The sequence below is a fragment of the Sinocyclocheilus anshuiensis genome, unplaced genomic scaffold, assembly GCF_001515605.1.
Source record: "Sinocyclocheilus anshuiensis isolate Anshui unplaced genomic scaffold, SAMN03320099.WGS_v1.1 scaffold206, whole genome shotgun sequence".
Lineage (NCBI taxonomy): Eukaryota > Metazoa > Chordata > Actinopteri > Cypriniformes > Cyprinidae > Sinocyclocheilus > Sinocyclocheilus anshuiensis.
In genome coordinates, this window is record NW_015542358.1 from 90,583 (window position 1) to 102,020 (window position 11,438).

General features: G+C 35.3%; 1 protein-coding gene across 1 annotated transcript in view; it reads right to left on the reverse strand.

Annotated features, from left to right (window-relative positions):
- Nucleotides 1-11,438, reverse strand: part of LOC107691858 (probable E3 ubiquitin-protein ligase HECTD4) — a 128,342-nt gene that overhangs the window by 23,489 nt on the left and 93,415 nt on the right. The window contains 5 exon segments of the mRNA XM_016490682.1: nt 699-880; nt 1,185-1,345; nt 2,531-2,667; nt 3,694-3,931; nt 5,518-5,681. Coding sequence (XP_016346168.1) covers nt 699-880; nt 1,185-1,345; nt 2,531-2,667; nt 3,694-3,931; nt 5,518-5,681 — 882 coding nt within the window.

An 11,438-nucleotide genomic window follows, 5' to 3' on the forward strand; every position in this document is an offset into this window, starting at 1 on the left:
CAATGGATCCTCTGCAGTGAATGGGTGCCGTCAGAATGAGAGTCCAAACAGCTGATAAAAACACCACCATAATCCACACCACTCCAGTCCATCAGTTAACATTTAGTTTTAAACTAAAATATGAGTCCACAATCCATAATAACGCTTCCTTCAGTGAAAAAATGTTCTGGTCTGAATCAGGAGAGAAATCTGCACAGGTCAAGCACCATTTAAACAGTCCAAAACAGCTCTAAACAAATATGTGGGTGGATTTTGATGTGAGAGACAACAGGAGATGCACTTTTTCACTGGAGGAAGCGTTATTATGGATTATGGATTATATTTTGAATCAACAGAATCAACGGTTTGAAGTTAAAACACCTGGATGATGGATGGATGCTTCTTACAAACACACATCTTTTGTCTTCTCCAGATGTTAACTGATGGACTGGAGTGGTGTGGATTATTGTGATGTTTTTATCAGCTGTTTGGACTCTCATTCTGACGGCACCCATTCACTGCAGAGGATCCATTGGTGATGCAATGTTGCATTTCTCCAAATCTGATGAAGAAACAAACTCATCCTAATCTTGGATGGCCTGACATTTTCACCAAATATCATTTTACAACTATTCCTTTAACATGTAAAATGTACATTTTGGAAACTGGACCAAACAAGTTGGTAACCCGTGCTCATTAAATTATTCGTATGACATCACCTGGCAGAGGCGGAGCCAGCAGCTGATTGGACAAGAGCTGCAGGTGCTCAAGTGTGATGTCGCGCACGGCGGGGATGTGGAAGAGACGTGTGAATGTGTGAGGGCTCTTGGGAGCAAAGATGTTGAGCAATGCCATGCGGCAGTAGAGACGCGCCAGAGCACTTTCACAGCGCAGCAGCTCCCTGAAACACACATACACACAGTACTGAATGTTACTGAAACATGGTGTTTAAAAGAAGAGCTCTTTCAGTAAAAACCTGATATTTTTTAATTGACAATAAGAAATGTGACCCTGGAGCACAAAAGCAGTATTAAGTCGCTGGGGTATATTTGTAGCAATAGCCAAAATTACAAGCATGGGTCAAAATGATTGATTTTTCTTTTATGCCAAAAATCATTATGATATTAAGTAAAGACCATGTTCCATGAAGATATTTTGTAAATTTCCTACTGTAAATATATCAAAACTTTCTATAAATGCATTACCGGTGAATCTGGATGTTGCTGCTGTCTAGAGACACCAGGCCGTTCGCTGCAGCCCTGCGGGATCCTGCCGGCGGCCTCTCCAGCGTCTCAATGGGGTACCAGTACCGAACTAACACTCCCTCACTGCGGAGATACGTCTCCACCTGCACCAGCTCACTGGCCTGAACACACACAAATCAAGCCAGTCAAGTTTCTGATTGGTTGTGTTTGAAACAGGTGCATTTAAAAGAGGCTAAAAGGTTATCACAGCCTGCAAAGAACATGTATGGACTATTTCAATATTGTGGGAAAAAATGCTAAAATATTTATATGTATAAATGTTAATATTATTTATACATCAAGTATTAATACATCAGTTTGCTGATTTTACTAGAAAAAATATTGTTGTGAAAGGATGCTTCTCATTATGTCCTAAAATCATCAAAATAAAAACTGACAAAATATAAAAAAATGAAATAAAATAATGAATAAAACATCCGCAGAGTCAATATTCATGAATATGCAAAGTATTTCAATAATACTTTATTTTCAAATAGAATTTGTAATTTTTATTTACATTTTTATGTTTTTATCCTAGTAAAAAATCTGACTTTTGCAGATTTTTTTGCTGATAAAAACTGAAAAACATAATAAATAAATAAATATATATATATATTTGTAATAATAATTATAATAGAAAGCTCACAAAAAGGTGTATTAAAAATAAATAAATAAATAAATAAAATAATATATATATATATATATATATATATATATATATACTCAGCAGTACTTAAACCATATTCTAAAGAAAATAGAAATAATTATGAAACTACATATAAAGATGTACTTAAGTCCTACTTAAGTGGGTCAAAAAGCACTTTAAAGTTCAGCCAAATGCATTTTATATCATTTTAAATTATAATACTGCAATTAAAACACTATTAAGTGTCTGAAAACATTGCATTCTGTTTGCATTCAGTATATTCTTTTAAAGTACATAATATGTACTCTTTTTAAAGTATGCTAAAATGTGTTTAGCCGTTGCAAATAAACAGAGACATGCGTTCACTCACCCAGCTGAAGCGCTCCTTTGATCTGGTCCAGGCCGGACTTCCTTTTTTGATTATTGTAGGAAAAATATAGAACCTCTTTGGTCATTTTTGAGCGAGATGCTAACGGTCTAATCAGATTCAATGATCTATGCTAAGCTAAGCTAAAAGTGCTACCGCCAGAACCGGAGACCGGCTGAATGGATTAGAAAACGGTAAAACTCAACTGTTTAACTCTAGGGGAGTTGGAAAATTAGCCTATTTTCAAAAATAGTGGAGTGTTCCTTTAAGGGCCTGGTTATGAGCTCTTCATACCCTAGGAATATCTTCATCATCTTCATCATCGCTCTCATCATCAGCAATCGGTGGCGGATGAGCGTTTGGCCCGGAGACGACCAGATTCTCATAACTCAGTTCAACCTTATAGTGACAAGAGGCATCACTGCTGTACTCTGTGAACAAAACAAAATAAGAAGAACAAGATTTAACCCACATCAAATTTAAATAACATCTGCCTTCCTGATTCTGCCAGATAATGAGTTTTATTCTGTAGTAGGAGGGAAAAATTTAAAAGATTCTAACCAAAAGTTTGAAATAATTAAGATCTTTTTTAAATGTTTTTGAAAGAAGTCTCTTCTGCTCACCAAGGCTGCATTTGTTTGACAAAAAAATGTGACATTTTATTACAATTTAAAAGAACTATTCTATATTGTGATATATTTTTGAATGTAACTGATTGCTGTGATCAAATCTGAATTATAAAACGGAGAGTTCCGGTCCTTGATTCTGATTGGCTGAGCCGCGTTCGAAGCTGTTGTAAATTACTCTACAAACATACACCTGTCTTCTGATTATTATCAATGTTGGAAACAGTTGTGCTGCTGAACATTTTTGTGGAAACCGTGATACACTAGCATTCAAACGTTTGGGATGATCACGAAATTAATACTTTTATTCAGCAAGGACGCATTTAAGTGACCAAAAGTGACTTTCTACTTCAAATAATAAATATAATAATATATAATAAATAAATAAAAAATAAATCCTGCTCTTTTGAACGTTGTTTTCACCTGTGAATCCTGAAAAATAAAATCTATCCACAAAAATATTGTGCAGCACAACTGTTTTCAACATTGATAATAATCAGAAATGTTTCTTCAGCAGCAAATCAGCATATTAGAATGATTTCTGAAGATCATGTGACACTGAAGACTGGAGTAATGATGCTGAAAATTCAGCTTTGATCACAGAAATAAATTATATATTCACATAGAAAACAGCTATTTGAAATTGTAATAATATTTCACACTATTACAGTTTTTCCTGTATTTTTGATCAAATAAATGCAGCTTTGTTGAGCAGAAGAGACTCTTTCAAAAACATTAAAACATCTTAATTATTCCAAACGTTTGACTGGTACCGTACATGCACACAGCTTTTTTTGCTCTGAAACTATAAGTTAATATGTGGACACTGACGCTGCTGTGCTGTGACGACCGCAGCGATGCGACACGGGGGACCGTGAGACCCTGAGTCAGACGCCACGCTCGTGCCGGCGTCGTTGTCACTGTCGGAGGCCATGGCGAAGGGCAGAGCCTCGAAGTTGGCGCTGATCTCCTCTGAGAGGTCCATGCAGAGATCGGCGGCGTTTCGGTGAGCCTGTCCCTCTGCGTACGCAAACAACCGGCAGCCGAAGTTTGCGTGAATCTTCGTATTCTGAAAAAGAGAATCACAACAATTACATAAGCACATTTTTGAAGGCTTAAACCAATCATAAAAACAGATGTCACTGAATATCCCAGAACTGCAGAACCCAGGAAAACATATAATATTGATGAGTAGATATGATGCATTATATCCTATCAGGTGCCCTTCATTCTTTATTTACACTCTGCAATCTGAAATGTATTTGTCCATTTTACTTATTTGTCTTTTTGAACATCTTTTTGTCTTTCCATCTAATTTATAATCTCTCCTTTTTATTCATTAGCTGTATTGGGTGTAACAGTCAATGCTGTTATTCTTAATTAGGGTTGGGTATCAATCCAATTCCGATTCTGCTTATCGATTCCAATGTGGTTAAAAAAAAAATTCAAACATTTAGATGTCAAAAATATTTGTGACCCTGCAGCACAAAAGCAGTCTTAAGTCGCTGGGGTATATTTGTAGCAATAGCCAACAATACATTGTATGGGTCAAAATTATAGATTTTTCTTTTACGCCAAAAATCATTAGGATATTAAGTAAAGATCATGTTCCATGAATATATTTTGTAAATTTCCTACCGTAAATATATCAAAACTTAATTTTTGATTAGTAATATGCATTGCTAAGAACTTCATTTGGACAACTTTAAAGATGATTTTCTCAATATTTGGATTTTTTTGCACCCTCAGATTCCAGATTTTCAAATAGTTGTATCTCGGCCAAATACTGTCCTATCCTAACAAACCATACATCAATTGAAAGCTTATTTATTCAGCTTTGACAGATGATGTATAAATCTCAATTTCAAAAAATGTACACTTATGACTGGTTTTGTGGCCCAGGGTCACATTTATTCTGTCTCTCTTTTTGCAAAACATTTAATTGCTGCTGAATCCCATGATGAATAGCAAAAAAATCAGCAGGCTACATAAATTGACTTTTTTTATAAATGGAGGTTGTAGTTCTCTCAAAATTCTGAAGAAAAAAAAATAAGACAAGTAAAAATCTCATGTAATTAATGAATGGAATGATTCAATGACTCGCTCAAGATTCACTTGTTTCATTACTGGATGAGTCAGTGTTTTTGAATGAATCTCTTGAATGAATGATTCAAAGACAGATACATTTTTAACAGCCCCTTTTCAGCACCTAAAAAAAAAAAAGATGTGCACACAGGAATTGATTGGCGGAATTTAAATTTAAATTTTACAACAAGTATCCGATTCTGGAATTGGAACTGATTTTCGATTCCCAACCCTATTGTTAATGAAATTGTCTTTAATTGAAATAAAGCTGAAATACGATAAAATAAAATGTAAATATTTGTTGAGTTACATTTTAAAATGTAAATAAAAATGAGAAATGTTGCCTTGGCAACTAACTGAAACAAATAAAATTAAATTACTAAAATTAAAATGAAGACTGAAAATATACAAGTTAATTCAAAATATTAATAAATACTATAGTAGTATACAAATAGTACTACAATGACACTGAAAATTGCTATTGTTGCTATTGGCTTTTTTTCCTCCCAAGCATATCCATTTGAACCTATAAATGAACTGAAACTGATTAATTATCTTTTGTGTGCAAACCTTCTTCTGAATGTGGACTACAGGCCACATGCCTCCGGCCACGTCCTCCAGATAAGGAGCGAGACGCTGGCCGCAGTAGGTGAAGTACACTCTTCCTTTGGGAGGCTGGCCGGGGGGAGGAGGAGTGCCTTCCAAACGCTCCCAACCGATGCCTGCAACATCACCTGTGTCCAAACACACCACCCAAACCATCACCACAGCAGCTCCAGAACTATGCATGAACAAACAAACTTTGGGATTGATCAGAAACGGTGGCATTTACGATGTCAAATGTTCGCCGGCCAACGTTGTGGAGTACGTTACTATGCAGAAACCCCATTAACTTTACATGTCATATTCTATTACATAAACAGCACAGCTTTTTTCACTTACGAGATGCTTTTTCTAACAAGTATCGGCATGTTTTTGTACATTGGTTTTTACTGCAAAAATTTTCTTCTTCTTCAGTATTTTTGTCTTGTTTTCCAGTAAAAAAAAAAAATTGAAACATTCTTAAATCAAGATTAAGGATGCTCTTTTTAACCGGTTGACCGACCGTAAGAATTTTGACCGATTAATACAATCAGTTAAACGTTTTTTTTTTTTTTCAGTAATTTCTCAAAATATTTAAGAAGGTTTGCTGCATGGCTAAAATACGAGTCGCAAGTCGCGTATAAGTCGCATTTTATTATTTCATTCAGAAATAGGCCTAATGCCGACGCAAAATGTTTACAAACATTATAATAAACACTGTAAACATAGCTAGGCTATTTTAGCTCCCCTCATTCCACAACAAATCCTTTCAATTAACAGTATTTAGAAAAGAACAAGAATTAAAAATATAAGAAGCTAGCCTATAGCTATATAAACGACAAGCCAAAACAAATTCAAATAGGCTATAACGAAACTGAAACCAATGTTGCGTCTGTCATTCGACACAAAATCTAATGTTAACGTATTCACGATGTATTTGAATGCCAAAATATTATTTATTATGTAGCCTAGGCTTCAATGGCGTTCCAATATCCACGTAAAACAACATGGTTTGCATAACATGACGGCAGTACGGTGATAACGTACACAGATTTAGCTAAATATTTAAACTGAGCAGTGTGGTTTTTCCATATGTTTGACTGACTGTATTTTATTATGATAATGAACAGACTACATTGTCAAGGTAGCAAAGCTTAACTGTGTGCGCGCATGCAGCGCCGGCGCAATCACTTGAATTTGTTCCTTCTAACAGTGGAAGCAACTACTCCTTTTAGTCATAAAGATAATCAGAATTGTAAAAGGTTTGCCTTTATTTGTGTACATTCACAATAAAAACAAATCTTTGTGCTTTTGTAAAATAAGCCTATAAGAAAAATAGGATGCCGCTTTCTGCCGTCTTGGTTTCCTTTCACGCAGCACAGAAATGAACCGAAACTCTGAATACTAGGCTACTTGTTGCACAGTTTTTCTTTCGTTTTCTTAATATATTATTTAAGTAAAAATATATTTCTCGTATAGGCCTATTTATCGTTATATATATAGCCTAGCTTTATTATGTTTTTCTCCGCTCGCAGAAGCGCTGCATGTGCGTGATGTTGATATGAAGACCATGTGAATCCTCACGTTCTGTTGTTTGCTGCTTTTTGCACATGTAGCCTAAAATTAATCCCCGGGAAACAAATGTTAGTATTTTTAACGGGTCACAGACACGTATCCTTTCTAATTTAATTAAATTCAAATTTAAAATAATCTTGTCGGTTAACAGTTAATAATCGGTTAACGAGCGTCGGTTAGGAAAAATAACCGAAATGAACATCCCTAAACTGTAGTGTATTATTCAATTTTACATTTAAAGTTTATAAATTTTAAATTAATTAAATTACAACTGACATACAAGTTTTCATAGAAATGACATTAAAGTATATTTTAGTTTAACATTATTCCTTGTCAGTACATTCAGCAGTACTTTAACCATATTTCAAAGACAATAGAAGTAATTATGAAATTACATATGAAGATGTACTACTTAAGTCCTACTTAAAGGGTTAAGTGGGTCAAAAAAAACTCTAATGTTCAGCTAACTGCATTTAATTTAATTTTAAACTACAAAATATTTTCATCTAATTGCACTTAACATGGAATTAAATGTCTGAAAACATTATCTTCCGTTCATACATGTATTTTTAAGTATATTATTTCAGTAACAGTACTCTTCTTTAAACTATACTAAAGTGCACATCTTTTCACAAGGGTTATGAAAGCTAATAGCTTGTAGAACTGCATCTTTTAACATTAATTCAGTTCACTTAAAAGTTCAATAAAAAGTAAAAATGAACATTTTCTCCACACAGTAATTCTTAAATGTATTTATGTGGAAGTCACATACAGGTACAGTGGAGAGAAGCTTCTGAAGGTCTTCCTTGGAAACGGTTTGACATTTGGTGATGAGCAGACATGACTCACGCACTACAGTCTTCAAGATACACTGCAACAGTTCATCTTTCAGCCTGCAGGGGAAGATGGGAGAAAGTGCTTGCACATGACAGACATTAACCACAAAATCATCTACAGACATTAGGGCCCTATCAAACACTCAGTGCAATGCGGCGCCAGGAACGACGCAAGTGTTTTTTGCTAGCTTCAGCCTGACGCAGTTAGCATTTTCACGTCCTGCGGCACGTTGTTTAAATAGCAAATGCATTTGCGCCCATCTGTTGGGCGTGCTGGTCTGAAAACGAGGCGTGTTCAGGCGCATTGCTATTTTGAGGCATCTGAAATAGACTGCGCCATTGACCAACTAAAACCTGGTCTAAAGTCAATGGTGCAGTATTTTTTTTATTTAAAGTGCGTGTTAGTAATATGCGCCTATAGGCGGGTCCACAATGCGCTCTGCTTATTACACACACAGGTACGCACAGCAGCACACAAACATGCCAAATATTAAAAATTAAAGGATTGCAATGTAAAAGATTATTATTGTGTAGGCTACATAAATATAAAAATGCCTACATGTCATAATGGATAGTCATTGCATGTATCAGATATGCATGTTTCATCTCCGGAGACGCGTTCTGTCTTTGCGCTTGCAAATTCCGCCGTGTAAATAGCGAATTCGCCATGGCACGAGTGCAACTGGTTCTTAAAGGGAATGGGAGATGAGACTCTGATTGGTTTATTGCACGTTATGCCCAAAACACACCCATTACTCATTAAGAGAATAGGGACAACCCTTTTAGACCACGACGTGGTTTTTCCCGTCGTTAAACTAGCAAAAGTGGATTTGGACAAGCCCTAAGTGCACCTGCGCCTTGCGCTTTAGACCATGCACTTACATCGTTTAAATAGGGCCCTTACAGTCAGTTATCAAGGTGAATGACACCACATTTTTGTTGAGATGACAAGGATAGAACCTGGGTTGTGATCACAAGAAAATTAATGTACATTTTTAGCAGTAGAATAAAATACAGAAGTGAACGATTTAAATTTAACATAAGCACTTTCCGTCTGAAGAGTAGTGAAACTTGTTACCTGTAGTGGTCATCATCCTCACTACCAAAGCGGTTCTTCTGTAACTGGTTGGCAAGGTTGTTTAATATAACATCACGCAATTGAGACAAACCACTGTTCTTCTCCCCTACAGAGAGAAAAACAAAAAACATAGAAATTATTGGCATATGTTGCTCATCAATATGAAATTGTTCAATGCTGACTTGACTTATAATTATGTATGATTTCTGTACTATGTCTGTCTATTTGCAATTCTCACCCTCTGTGAAAACAAATTTGAGCAGGTTGTTCAACTCCGATTCGCTCTGGTACAAGGTGTTTAAACCGGAGCTAATGAGAATAAAGAAAAATGGTTTATAGTTGTTGCAGATATTGAGATATTCTTTGACTTTTTGGATTTTCTGACTTCATTTTAAGGCTCACCTGATGGCGAGACACACTTCTCTTTGTATTTCCGGCTCTATCTGATCGTGAGGAGCCATGAGTAACTGCCACAGCAACAGTCCAGAACGCTTCACACAGTCTCGGTTCTGCTCTGCATTTAGATTAAAAAACTGGAACACAACCTGGATTTAAAAAAAAAACAAAGTATTTTTATAATATTTTTTTTCTGCATAGTTTCCGTTAACAAAGTTACCACTACTACTGAAAAGCTTCATCAAAATTGACTAAAAGTCATATAATATTCTAGCGAAACCCCACCTGAAAGACGACCAGAATGCAGCGGATGATGCAGGTGTCTCCGTTAACCATGGCCTTCTCCATGACGTCACATATGAAGCTGAAGTGACAGGCCTCCATGGGCTGCTTTCCTATGAAGGGTCCCAGGTGCAGATTACTGCTGGCTTCCAGCAGGTTGAGCTGATGGATGCACATGGCGCCAACATGATGGAGCAGCTGGTTTATCACTTTGGATGTGCCTATCATCTCTTCTGTCATTAAGAGTCAAAAACATATTATAGGGAAAATGATACAGATCATTTCTGCACAAAATGTCAGCACATCTAAACAAAAAACAAAACAAAAACTGTGTAGCAAGTGGCCTAAAACGCGCTCACCCTTGTGAAAAATAAGTGCACTTAATTGTATTGAATGTGCACTTGTAGTATACTTAATCTTAAAAGTATATTTAAAAAAAACAATGAAACTGTTAATGTTAATGACATAAAAGGCCACTTAAGTGACTCTTTCATGACTGTTTCTTAACACACTTAAGTACACTTTTAAGAAGTGACCTTTATAATAATGTCAAATTTATGTTTTAATAATCCTGTCATGTTTTATAGTACACTTATTTTGATGTCTTGACTAACAAACTGAAGCACATGTAAAGCACTTGATTATTATTTTAACTGTAATGTGTTATGTAATATTACATTTAAAATTAATATATTTTAAATGTACTAAATTGCAACTTCATCGTTACAAATGTGTAATTACAAATAGTGTTAAAAACACAAGACATAGATATTGTAGTTCATCACAAATGCTTGACAGTACATTCAGCAGTACCATATTTCAAAGACAACAGATGTACTTAAGTCTTACTTAAATCGGTCAAAAACACACTAGTTTTTGTTGAAGTTCAGCTGATTGCATTTAATATAAATTTTAATTATAATACATTTCTACTTAACTGCAATTAACATGCAATTATGTGTCTGAAAACATTTACACTTAAGTATATTCTTTCAAAGTATACAGTAATAAGTGCTCTTTTAAAAGTATGCAAAAGCGCACTTTTTTTTCACAAGTGACATTTAAGCAAAATAAGCTTTCATCACTATTAACAGCTGGAAACTGTGCCTGGTTAGGACATGGTGTAATGTTTCGAAAGTCGAAAATGTTATGTTGTACAATCTTACACCATACAAAAATCTATTCCAGCTAACTGTTTTGTACTTTTTGTTTACATAGGCATATAGTTTCAGTACCTTTAGGCTGACTGATGACGTGACTGACGCCCAGTCGCTGGCACACATGATGGAAGGCCTGATTCCCAGGATTACACCACTGGTCCATGTAGTCGCTGGAGCACGTCCAGATCAAGTTGTTAAGTGCATCATAACAGGCCCCTGGAACAATCATTATCAAAACATAACATCAGTACTCATACAACACTTAAGAGAGATATTTCAAGAACACTTGAAGAATGGAAAACAAGCCCAATAGCAAAAAAATATAGATTAAAACTATAAATCCAAGACATAAAACATGGAAAAATAACAACCTGAATGTGACGCAGTGTTATTTTATACTATTACAGCATTTATTAATATGTTGATCTAGCGTTTACTTTTATATTTTCAGTTTATTTTAGATCAATTTTAGCAATTTTGTCATGCGCTTTTGTCATTTTGTAACACTTTCTACGAAGCCTGTATATTTATAATGCATAAGGGTATTCTTAATGCATGCATAATGCTTTATAAACAACCTTA